This window comes from Centruroides vittatus, unplaced genomic scaffold (assembly GCF_030686945.1).
Source record: "Centruroides vittatus isolate TY-2023 unplaced genomic scaffold, ASM3068694v2 contig_630, whole genome shotgun sequence".
In the NCBI taxonomy this organism is placed as follows: domain Eukaryota; kingdom Metazoa; phylum Arthropoda; class Arachnida; order Scorpiones; family Buthidae; genus Centruroides; species Centruroides vittatus.
In genome coordinates, this window is record NW_027122387.1 from 778,018 (window position 1) to 791,432 (window position 13,415).

At 35.3% G+C, this 13,415-nt stretch overlaps 2 protein-coding genes across 5 annotated transcripts in view; one reads left to right on the forward strand and one right to left on the reverse strand.

The window, feature by feature from the left end:
- Sin1 (SAPK-interacting protein 1) overlaps positions 1-2,516 on the reverse strand; it is a 79,323-nt gene extending 76,807 nt beyond the window's left edge. The window contains exons 1-2 of one of the 2 annotated variants that reach the window (XM_067275700.1): positions 2,364-2,516; positions 1,669-1,771 (exon numbers count right to left, since the gene is read on the reverse strand). The gene's annotated coding sequence lies outside the window, so the exon portion shown is untranslated. The remainder of the gene's footprint in view (positions 1-1,668; positions 1,772-2,363) is intronic. The other variant, XM_067275699.1, reaches the window with a different exon arrangement.
- A 111-nt stretch (positions 2,517-2,627) lies between these two features.
- LOC136979666 (homeobox protein extradenticle-like) overlaps positions 2,628-13,415 on the forward strand; it is a 73,069-nt gene continuing 62,281 nt past the window's right edge. For all 3 annotated transcript variants that reach the window (XM_067275701.1, XM_067275702.1, XM_067275703.1), the window contains exons 1-2: positions 2,628-3,175; positions 3,270-3,343. In XM_067275701.1, the coding sequence (XP_067131802.1) occupies positions 2,955-3,175; positions 3,270-3,343 (295 nt within the window). In that variant the 5' untranslated portion in view covers positions 2,628-2,954. The remainder of the gene's footprint in view (positions 3,176-3,269; positions 3,344-13,415) is intronic.

The window sequence follows — 13,415 nt, forward strand, 5'->3', positions numbered from 1 at the left end:
TTAAGATTTCGGGAAATTATTAACAGAAAATATCGGCAGTATTTTATAAAATTATATAATTATTACAAAAGCTTTTAATTTATTCTATACTTTATAAACAATTATACACATTGATGTATTGAAAATACGTAATTGCTATTGAAAATTTTATCGCGATCTTTCGAATCAATAATATATGCCGACGATAAACTTTTTAACAATATTCTTTAAAACGTAGAATTCATCAAAAAAGTTTCAACAAACGAAAACAAAATAAATGGTACTAACTAAGAAATACATATATTTGAGAGGAGAAACAAATATTCTGAATAACATTTTCTAATTTAAACTTTTATATACAAAAAAAAAAATGTTATTTGTTTTTTTAAGTTCAATCTATTATCTTAATCCCAAGCTCAGACAATGGATAACAGAAAATATTAAAACAAGAGTATACAGTATTATTACATTGCATGATATATTTTATCAAGTATTTTCAAGTCAAGGCAGAATATTTCATTTTGACATGCAATTCATTTTTTATATGCGCTGCCATATATATCAACATTTATAAAAAATATTAACTTTGGTTAAATCTGTCTGTAAAATGCACGTATGTATATATGATATGATATTATGGCATGTTTTTACATATGCAAAAATAAATTAATGTCTTTTAAAATACTTCTTGATAAAATTCATTCATTAATCATATTAATGATAAAATCTGAATAATTGATAAAATAAATGATTGAGAACATTTTCGTCTTTTTATATAACTCGTTACACAGAATATATAATAATTTATATATGATTGACAACAGAACAACAATACTATGTAACTAATGCACGATTAAAATTAGTATAGTTTGCTTTTAACAATAATTTCCAGAATAATAAAATATAATTTGAATATAAAGTTTATATTTTATTAAACAGCCTTGACATTATGATAAAATACTGTGATAAATGTCTATTACTTATGCCAATTGTATTTACTCAAGGATTTTAAATTCTTTGCTGTTGTATTAAAATATTACTTAACAATACTTTTTCTTAAATACTACCAATTAACTTTAGGAATGTTAACAATATCAAATCTTATCCCAAAGTCTATTAAATCAATACACTACGCATTTGAATTTTTAAAATAAATTTTCGTATATTTTTAAATAGATATAAAGTATCGTTTTGAAGACAAAGTCATTAATTTATTGAAAAATGTCATAAAATATTAAAAAGTCTCTTAATTTTTGTTCAATATTTCAAATAGATTTATGAAAATTAAATGTTTCTAACATTAATACATGTGAAAAATAACATTAAAGTTTAATAGTATGTGTCAAAATTATATAAATAAATAAAAACAATTAATTTTAAATCTAGTTAAAGCGTATATTTTAGTTAATAATGCATCATAATTTGTCATTTCAAGAAAGTTAATCAAATATGTCTGTTTTGATTTGCATTGTAGGAACTAAAAGTAAACATAAGTACTGTATTTCGAGAAAATCAATATTGTATTTTTTTTTAAATATATATTTCATTCTTTAAGCATGTATGTACACGTACGTGTAATGTGTATGCGTACGTAAAATATAAATTATTCCCTATTACTAAATGCAGTCGTTCGTACTATATCACGCTACTATTTACATCTATAAATACACTTTCGAAATTTAAAAATACCTCTTATCTTCCGTTATTTTTCTAAGTTAACTTCGAACGTAAGCGGTCGACTTCTCGGCAACCATGGTCGTGAAAAATTCTCTCGCACTCGAGATAATCGGACCTAAAATAATTTAACGCATAAATTAAGTTACGTTCGATAATAAGGTTCATTACCTAGAAGAAAAAGCGAAATGCAGTAAATTAAAAATTAGATAAGATTATTTATACAAAAGATTTCAATTAATATTTTCCTAAAATTATCTTTTTATTATCAATGATTTACAAGGAGTTATAACAACTCTTTTGTTGATAGCAAATTTTGACATTTTATCAGATTATTAAATTAAGCAAACACAATTAATTTTTCTTTCTCTCAATGTAGATAAACATCAGTAAAATACGTTTGTGAAAGCTTAATAATGTTTACTTTATAAATTCTTTTCACTATTAATTGACTATTTTTAAACACGTGAAATATTGAAATTTACATGAATATTTAAATGGACCGAATTTACGTAGGAGAGAAATGGATGAATATTATTGATTATGAACGGATTGAGAATAATATTGATAGGCTGTGGATATAATAAGCCATGTATTATAGAAATAAATAGCTAAAAATGAAATAAAATTCAAAGATCTTTCAAATTAGAAGCTATCAATCAGGCAAAGGGAAAATATCTTTTAATACATATGATAGAATGGATTCATACCTCCGTTTGGTTTCTACAATCGATTCGGGATTTATTTACGTGGTAATACCGGCGAGACGAAAGTTTTAAAGGCGATTCGGTATAGATGTTTGCGGATTGACGTGCCGCCACCAACAAGCCGCCATCTTGTCTTCTCCGGGATAGTGGGTAGTGCGCTTGCGCGGACACACGTACACCGGAACTTCCGTCCTTCATCGATCACCTTCAAGTGGGAGGAGCGGAGAGGAATGATTGACATCCATCCGGGCTTGAAATGCGACCCTGGATGCGCACGCCTATTGGCTGGAGCCAGTGTCTGACGTCGACAGCCGTCGTTGCAAGTCGCTCATCTTTTATGGCGAGGTAGCTTGACTGGCATTATAGTTCGACCCACCCTGAAGCCTTCTAGCTGTCGGTCAAAAGTATTCCAAACAAAATACTCAATTACTGTTGGTTTACTATAGCGGGTTGTGCTACCTACAGTTTTATGGATGGTTGTGCGCGTGTGCTGTACTAAGGCGGTTGTGGCTGGTGACACAAACGCTGGTTAGCTGTACTGGTCGGGGCGTCTGTACACGCCGCACTCTGCTCTGGTGAGGGTGGTGTCGGAGCATGGACGATCAACAAAGAATGATGCACCCAGTTTCTCAACACCCATCTGTCAGTATGGCGGGTCATGTTGTGCCTCAGCATGGCTATGGGATGCCACAGCAACCGCACGGGGTGGATCAACAGCCGACCCCCGATCAAGAACCTCGTAAACACGATATTTCTGAGATACTACAACAAATAATGAACATCACAGACCAGAGTCTGGACGAAGCACAAGCAAGGTGAGTTTCTAAAAAAGCAACGTTCAAAAAAAAAAGTGTTAAGTGTGCAACAATGTGTGTGTGTGGTGTTGACGCAAGCTGTTTGTCGTTCCAGAAAGCACACATTGAATTGCCATCGTATGAAGCCTGCTCTCTTCAGCGTTTTATGTGAGATCAAGGAAAAAACAGGTAAGCGTTTCATTTTCCACCCTCGACATTGACGTGTATTACCAGACAAATGACTTGGCTAGCGACGTATGATTTGTGACGGAAACGTCAACTTGAGTTATGTCAGCTGGCTACGTCTTCATTGTGTTAACGTATACGCCGCACACGTATGTTTTTTTTCCTTTTACTTATCTACTCCTCCGGTATTAACAGTTTATAAAGTATAGACGCTACGCGAATTTCAATTAATCGACAATAATGGAAGTAGCCCACTGTGGTGTATCAGCAGGTGTTATGACATTACTAACTAATCGTTAGTGTAATAATGCACCGTATCAAACAGTTAATCTGCTACTGTCCGAAGGAGGTGTTTAATGCCACATCTCTTAAAATCCTACGGCCAAACTTTTTTTTCTTTCCTTCCATTTTTTTGTATCGATTTACCCCGTTCGAGTCTGGCCTAAGTGTCTTCTAGGTTCTAGATACTAACTTATATAACGACTATGTTTTTGCCCGGTTTGCTATGGTAACACAGCGTGATGTAGCTGAAAAGGTTGAGCGTGGAGAGAGAGGTTGAATAGATTCTTCCCGACAAAAGAAACGTAGGAAAAGGGTGGATTTGAAAAGGCCAAGAAAGTTTAACGAAATCTCTTTCGATTTAGGTCATATCACTGTAGGATATACGTCGGAAAAAATAGGTTTAAAGTTTATTGAATTATCGAAATTGTCCCCTCCTCTTTTTATACTTCCTGTGCATCTTTTTTTCTAATTGTTTTTACTAGAAAAAATCATCGTGCTTCTTTATAAACGATTTTACATTCAAATATGTCGACAATAAGCGTTTTTAAACGGTTAAATCTTGCTTACTGACGAGTAAAATTTGACTTATTTTAGACCTATATACATATAAAAGTGCTCTAAAAAAATGTATTTCTAGATCCTTTTATTTGTACTGTAACGTCCGATAGATTTTTATAGACCGATAGATTTCTATAAAAATTTATAGAAATAATTTCATGTATGTAGGCCACTCTGTATGTTTTTTTTTTTTTTATAGTTTGAAATCGAATACTGTTATCGTGTTATGTCCTCGGTTTGTAAGTCTGTAAGTCGGTTTATTATAATCGATGGTATTTAAAGCATTTATATTTATTAAGTATTTATTTATTTCTCTTTAAAAAAAAAAAGAAAGAAAATTATTGGCAATTATTCGTTTAGACGAGAGAAACAACTGCTGCGATACTTATCGAAAAGAGGAACTTCATTGCTATGCAACCATCATCGCTAGATTATTGAAGTTGGTTTAGATTCCTTTTGTGATAGGGAGAATTGTCATTTTTTGAATTGTTTCTGTCGCCGGGGATAAAGGAATAATGGGAGAACATACGAGCGTAATTAAAAACTTTTCTGGAATTCGAAAATTATAGAAAACACTCGGTTTTTTTGGAGGGGGGGTTTAGTTATAATACTAATTTTCACACTGTGTTTTAGTTAGCTTCGGTATAAAATGACACAAGGCCCTGACTTTCTAATATAAATTTAAATAAAAAAAATATTTTCTTAAGTTAAATGACACATTTAATAGAAGAGTAAGCTAAATTTTGTTATTTTGATTGGAAAATATTTGCTGAGTAAACACAGAAAAGATAGTTTTTTTTTTAAACTTGGCTTTTTTTAAATAATTAAATTCTTTTTTTTATTATGATAATTTAAACAATTAATTTACCCTAATACGTTGTTTTCAAAGTGAACTTTTAAGTTTATTTATTTTTTTTTTTTAAGAGAGATGAAGGGAAAATACCTGCAATTTAATCAATCAGAAAAACACTTGAGGGAATCCTAGCAACATTACCTATTTACCTAAACTCCGATAAGCAAGATAAATGTGCACTAAATGCTATCTTCCATAACAAAACGAATCTAAAACACATTTCTAACAGTTTATTCGGAAGCGACGTGGGGTTTAGAAGGGCCTGTCAACAGGCCTGGCCTAAATGCTGCGAACGACATAGTTTATTCTCATCAATGAAATGATACTCGGTGACAGTATATTCATTCAAGTGGATAATGAGATACATGTTATTAGACACCGCTCCCCACGGGCCCCGGGGGCCCGGCACCCAAGGTGAATGTGGATCCCTCCATCCGGAAAGATTGGTGATGGATACGACACCGGGGGTAAAGATCCCGTTCGCGTGGATCCACATTTTCCAAGCTGCCGAATCAAATCATGATAATCAAAGGAAAGACTTTATGGTTGTGTTCACAGCGAAACTAATGTGGACGGGTTGTTCTGACACTTTCGAGTTTCATCCCCGCTTCACGGAAAATATTTTTTTTTATTTTTGTTTCTCTTCTTCAAATATATATATATATATATTTATTTATTTATTTATTTTTATAGTTTAAATGATACAATTAATGGTTATTTAATGACGAAAACGTAAAGATATAACACAGTATCCGGTAGCGTAAGTCATAATGCTAACATTCAACGAATTCTATCCCTCGGGAGAGTTTATTGTTTTATTGTAAGGAGTGTCAACATTTAGAACACTCTCTCCCCCCATGATACTTTTATAGGTCTATTTGGGGTGAAATATGGTCCCTCATTGCCGCCCGCTTACATATAGATAGATGGATACATCCTGATGCCTCCATCGTTCACCACAGTTGCGAGTGTATCTTTTCCAAAAAAAAAAATTTATTCCGGGTTATGAATATTGTGCTCCTCTTTCGACACGACTATGAATAAAGTCTGTATTGACCGAATTTTGCATCGGATTTTTTTATTATATACTGTAATGCTTTATTTTTTTCCCCCTCGGATGTATAGGAGGAGCCGTTCTAAACACGTCAAAAATAGAAAAGATTCGTGAATAGATTCATAATATCTAAAAATATACATAAACCAGTATCCATATTGCAATTTAACAAGATAAAAAATAATAATAATAATCATTATAAATATATATATTTTTTTCTTAAATATTAATCTTAACATGGCTAGAGGCTGTAGTTTAGTAAGTCTTTCAAATTTAAATAATTATTTTACGCTGGAAGACTTAAAAAATAAAAAAGAGATAGAGAGGAGGAGGAGGAAAAAAAATGTTATAAAATCAATCAAATGGCAACAGTTATTAAATATATCCCTGTGACATCTCTAAAATCAACTTGGCATATCGAACATGTGTATGTTAACAACAGCGTAACAATTATTGATTCAATTGTGACGATTGAATTCTCCCATCTTAATGGATAGGTACGACCGAGCATATCTGACAAACAGTGAAACTAGCGAAATGATCTTGCAGTTACACGGACATATGAAGCAGTTAGTATTCAGGCCTATCTAATTTCTAGATATCAGACGTGCTACGTACAATTATTGTTAGAGCATTTACAGAAATAGAGACGGTTGTAAATTTCGTAAATGACCACGCTCTTACTAGTTTCATAAATATGAACGTTTTAAACGCGCGTAAGAACTTTCAAACCCAATTCTAAAACAGGCGGACAATGGCACCTCGTAAATACATTTAAAATTCGTCACAGATTTATAGTGGCTGATAAATTTAAAGCGGGAATAAGAAATAAGGTCATATAAATCCTTTAAAAAAGAAAGAAAAAGAAAGGAAGTAGTAAAAGAAAAATATATTAAAAAAACAGTACAATTCCCTAGATATATTAGAAATGCCCCAAGATTGCAATTCTATATAGATTCTTTAAATTATTGAAAAGAATTGATACAATTCTTAAGATATAAGAAGGAAATTGTGAGAGATGAAGCTAGTTCTCTTGTGAAATGAGGCTATTCATACCCATGAAGAGAAGCTGTCACCATAGATATGACATTCCATCGCTCGCTTGTGTTGTAGCATGGCCAGTAACTGCTGTATGCCGAATTGAAATTCCTATAAATGAAAGCAAGAGTTTCGACAAAGTTCTCTACAATAAATAATACTTTCTTTACTTGTCGCTCAAAAAAATAAAATAAATAATAAATTTACTATAACAATAATTGGATATATTTTGGGATTAAAATCAATTTTTCCCCCTCCTCCTCTCTTAACCTTATTGTCTTATACGTGGATTAAGTCTTTGAGTTAAGAGTAATAGCGACGTTTAATAAAATATTTAAAATCGAAAGGTAAGAAAAATGATTCGGTAAAAGAAGCCGATTCTGTTTAATAACTCATAAATGCATCAATTTAATCTTATAGCCCATAAAAATTGAAATAAAGCAATAAATTGGTCTATATTATTAAAAATTCCAATTTGTTTGCAAATTCAATTTTTCATTTTAATAGCCTTTTTTTAACAATTTCTTCTTATTTTTTAATACCGATTCTTCTCCTTACCATCTTTAAATACGATTTTAAAAGTATTTTTCCGGTAGAAGTATTGTTTAAATATTATAAACCACGTCTTTAATTACGTTAAAATTCTTTACGGTAGGTGTTACTTTTAAGTAAATTTCCTATGTATACGTATATAGAGATATGACTAAAATTAACCCTCACCGGTTAGATCGAGCGAAATTTCTTTTAAGGTATATATAAAAAGTATATCATCCGCGTGGCAAAATAATGTTTAGAATTCTAAGGGAAAAGGGTACATTTTGTAAATATGCTAATTCCTTTCTTCTAGGTTATGCAAGAACATTTATGAATCTATGTAATATGTGTATATTGTATCTTTGCTCGGTTTAAATTGTCTTTGATACTTAAAAAAGTGATAAAATGTCTATAAATTTATTTATTTTAGATAATACTTTGCATATTGTTCTTAATAATATAAAAAAACACCAAAATACGCTAGATCCTTATTGTTTTTATAAGTTTTTCCTCCCCGAAAAGGCACTAAATATCTTGCGCGATTATCGAGATAATCGCCATTTGTATTTTATTGATAATCTAAAGCGAAAAGCCGAATTTTTATCATAAACAGATACGTTAACTGTGTTTGAACACGAATCCCTAAAATATCGGTTTACAGTAACGTTATTGAAACACGCAAATGATTGATTATTTAATATTATTGCCCTAGTCATTACCGATATATTTTTATTATCCAACGGTTTAACGAGTAAATATTTTATAAACACGTCGGGGAGTTAATAGGTTGCTCCCTTACCTGCGGGTCATTAAAACGAATATTATTATAGGTCCTTTTTTTTTTTCTTCCTCCCCCATAAAAATTTACAATATTACACGAAATCTTTAATCAGTTTTTGTGGGATTTTTCTACCGTTCCCTGTCGAAGAATGGCATGTTTGAGTTTGGCACGCTTAATGTGCATTTAATAGTGTGGTTAGGGTAGGTTTGCTGACCGATCCCGTAGAGAAGTGTCGAACTTGACACCTACTTTTAAGAATTTTTAAACGATTATTTGATTTTCCGTAGTAGAAAATTCGAGTAAATACTTTGAATTCTCGACCAAGCGGCAACTGTAAAGATCTACAGAACCATTTTCTTTTTTCGTCTTTGCGTAGTATTAATTCAGGATTTCGAAATGAAATTTAATATTCTCCCTTTGATAAAAACTTCTGTGAATATTTTTTCTTCTTCTAAATCTGTAGATAGATAAGATAGATTCCGCATTGCTTTATAAGGATTATTTTTTTTATTTTTAAGTCTTGGCAGACACTCTGTGGATAGATAAATGCATAGAGTTGCCGGGTTTAATAATGACATTGCATCAGTTCAGTACGATCCATAAAGGAAAGAAGGCCAGGCCTTTTCGATCGAAAGTCTACTTTGCACATAGAAAACAAAGTTTTGTTTGGCAAATATTTCACTAGAAAACAAACATCTCGCAGAACGGAAACAGTATTTCCGCCATCTTGCACGGAACAAAAGACAGAATATATCCCCCCCCTCCCTCCTCTTACCAAGCGAGTCCTTTAAAGAGAAAATCTAACTCTTGAACATATCTTGACAGAAAGGCGGAGAATATTAATAACATGGCCACTGTATATTTTAATTTAAACGAAGCATGTTTCGTTCCACTTAATGGAAGTACGCAGAAGCCACACAGCGAATGAGAAGAGTAGGAGGGTATGCAGTGCTGCCAGCGACAGTATCCCGTTTTGTCTTTGACGCCTCATTAACTCGAACATTTTAATTATCTGCATTAGTAAATCTTTATGGGGCGTACAACAGTGTCGATGTGTAAAACAAATGGTTTTAAGGATAGGTGACCAACAATCGAACCGAACATTTTAGAATGGTTTAAAATTTCAAACTGCTGGGCACTAGTCATATTTTAACAACATCCCAGTCGAAAGTTTCCCATCCGTCCCGTATACGTCGGCAGCCGTTTTCCATCCCCCCCGTGTAGATTTTTCCTTACTGGAAACGTATCAAAAACGGGATTTAGGACGTTCTTAATCCCTACGGATTAAGGATAATCTAAAGATCCTGTCATTCCGTTCAAATTAATTTTACTTTTCCTGGCTGGTTTACAAATTTACGCGGAAGTCTCCAGAAAGTTTTAGATAACTCCGTCTTGTCTGTGTTATTTTTTAACTAATTTTCGAAAATGAATCGAACTTTCAAAATTGCAAAACTTTATTCCCTGTTTCCATGACACTTCCACGTCTTTTTTATAAAAAAAATCCTTATATATATTTTTGTCAAATTAAAAAACATGGAGATAAAATATTAAAAATGGTGTGTGTGTGTGTGTGTGTGTGTATATATATATATATATATCTACATATTTTTCTCCCCCGGAGATAGCAATACTTGAATATTCAATAGATAGAGAAAAATTTAGTTTATACTGGAAGCCACATTTAAGTTAGGAAAAGTTTACGATAGATTTCTGGCTCCCAGTCAAATTTCGCACTCCATAATAAACAAGTATAGACGACAAACAGGACATTAGTCTGCTTGGGGACAAGGACGGGTGAGGGAGAGGGGGTAGCCGATGACGTCACTCGGATGTTTTAACTAAAATCTCCCCCAGGTTGTGGTGTTTGTGTTGGTCCCGTCACCAAGGTGATATCGGTCATTGGCCTTGACGTAGCGCATTTACTCGCGCCTCCTCTTTTAACACTGTTACAACAAATAAAACTTCGTACGACAAGTTAACAATTCAAATTATCCTCATTATCACTCAACTTACCACGCTTTTTTCTTAATTAAATTCATGCAGATGGGCGTTTATGTTAAATTCGTAAGTCGATACACACACATATATATATATATATACGTTTTTTTTAATGTGTAAAAACGTAGTTACGTAAAGCGTATCGATGATTACGTCGGTTTGTACGCCTTAACAAACGAGAGCGATTAGTTTTCGCTAAATTAATCGAGTTAGAATTAAAAATTACGTAAGTTTTCTCGAGTTTTTTCCCGCCCCCCTCTCTTCCTTTCCTTACTTTCAACCTCCATCACGGCGCATTTGGCGGCGCATATTCTCTTTAATGGTTTGTCCGTTAGAAATAATTAAAGGAAAAAAGTGACGCTTCTCTAACGCCATTACCACTCCACACTGTCAATGGGAACATTCTTAAATAGTCATTTAGTCTGCGAAGAAAGTTGTTTCATTCCCCCCCTTCCTTTTTTTTCTAAGAGACACCTCGGTATCCGAGACGAGTTAAAGAAGTGTAAGGGGTTAAAAGGAGGAAAGAAAAAAGCTTGGGAGTAACGGTAATTGCCGGAATTGTACCAGAAGTAGCCAAATTACTGCACGTGAAACGTACAAGTTTATCCAGGTTTGAAATTTCTTGGACGAGATCCAGACTTTACCTCCTACTATTGTTACTTGCGGTCATCTTTTTTGGAGGGAAACACGTGGACGTCCTTGTCTTCGCACTAGGGGGCTCTTTCGTCCGCCGACCGTTCGACGAAGCGCCACCGTGTCAAATAGTCGAACTAATCGATGTTCGTCAACGCGCACAAACACATCATTCGCCGCCGACGTTCGGGACGTTTCTTTGTAAATAGAAGCAAACGGGGGAGAAAAATAAAGAAAAACAAGGAGGAAAAGATAGGAAAATGGCCGATGGAAATAACCAGAAATAGCTTCCGCTCTTTTAATTTAGTTATAAAACGGTGGGAGAACGATGTCGAAAATGTTTTATTAAACGGCGTAACACTCGGTCGCGTGTTTATCGCTTGCGGTAAATAGAATTATCCGAATTTGATTGCTAATAATAATCGAGATTATTACTCAAACATGACCCTAATAAAGGGGCACCTTCCACTAATTGTGTAATTAAGTCTTTTATTGTTTGTGCCAATGAAATTGATAGCGCGGCCATAAAACGCCAACAACAACAACAACAACAACAAGATTCGCCATTTTCGATGGGAGTCGGCGATTGTTTTTCTAACAGGTTAAGGCCGACGGAGAATGTGAAACTATTCACGCCAATGAATGTCATTGGAGATGATTGTTTTCGCCTACAAATTCGACGTCATCTATCCGATCCAGAGAAAACGTCCAGATCGATTTCCGTCTGCAGGTTAGTCGAAATCTCTCTCACTCACTCGTCTGCTACGTCTCAACCGTGCGGTGTAAACAACTTATTGTTTTCCTCCTTCCTTCCACCATTTGCATATAATATGCCGGGGGGAGGGTGGGAAAGTCGGCTTTTTTTCGCTTTCGTTCCCTCTCTGATGCTCGCTACTCGCTACCTAGAGAGAGAGAGAGACGTGATTGGCAACTTTCCGAGACTGGAGATGTGCCAAAGATCGCAGTCAATTTCTATTCTGGTCCTCCGTCCGCTTTTTCGGCCCCTAAAGACCCTGTTTTTCTTTCTTAGCCCCCTTCTCTTTCTCTATCGTTTTCTCCACCCCGAAAAAGAAACTTTTTCCTCTAGAACGGAGATAAGTACCGTAAAGGTGGCACTTAGCCCGCCAGCACGCGACTGGACCTTTCTTTTCGACACGACTTGTTCCGCTCGAAATCTGCGTTCTTCGTGCCCGTATCGGTCAGAACCGTTTATCTGAAGAATCGGTCAACTGCAGCCGCGTTTCCGTCACACCGGACATGCGTCACCGTATTGACTTCTGATACGAAAATATTTCGTCTCCGCTTCTCCCGTGCGGCAACCATTTTTTTCTGGGGGTCTGTCTAACGCCTCTCCCTCCCCCGTAATTTCATTTATTTGTCTTTAAATATATATTTTGCAGTCGTACGCCGAAATTTTCGGCCCGTGTCCCGGTAGGCAGAGGTTATAAAAGTGTGAAGCCCGGGCCAGGTATTATATAGCCCGGTGAAGAATGAGATCCGGTAAAGCAAAGAGAAATTCAGCCGTCAACACGTGTCCATTGCCAAAGACGTCCATCTATCGAATCGACCTAAAATCAATACGGACGGGGAATGGTCGACCTTTGCCAGTACGGGAAGTTGGGAGGTCAGGTCCTACACCTATAGCCCTACACCCCTCGTCCGTGGCAAATGGTAGGTTCCCGGCGAAAGAACCGGGACGAGGAGAGTGTTGTCGTTCTGGTATTTGTTCCCTCCGAGGCAGTGGCTACGGCCGCTTTTACTACACACTACTGCCAAATAGCTAGTTAGCACGAACACTAGCGATAAGAAGTCTACAACTTGGCAGTCGAAAATTGTCGGTTTAAATCGATACCAGTTGTTAGTCCCGCATTTTACCATTACAATGAACGGCGTTAATAGAAAAGGCTCCCCCTGGCAGATTAGTAACTGCAGATTACGCTGCTTTAGCCCCCCTGCCGTAACAATGAACTCGGCCGAGTACACGTACTAACTTACGGAATTAATAGGCAGGTAATGTCATCATCGGACCACGCCATTCCGAGGGTAGGGATAGGTACTGTAGTATCCGACGAGGACCGCTCGGAATTATAGAGTTTAGTGGATTACGTAAGGCGCTGGATCGGGTCCACAAGCGTTTCGACTGGCAGACAAAGGTCCAGTTAGGGGCAGACTGCAGGAAAAGACTTCCCAAGGGAAGACGAGGTACCAATCCCCGCTGCATCCCCGCTGCGTGGCCTTGTTACGTTACCGCCGAATTCGGGGCACTTGTTTTTCTCATTAGCTTCGAACCAGATGGTGTAAAAGTGGGCATTAGTACGTGCGAAACAGTAAAGCACTTCCTGGT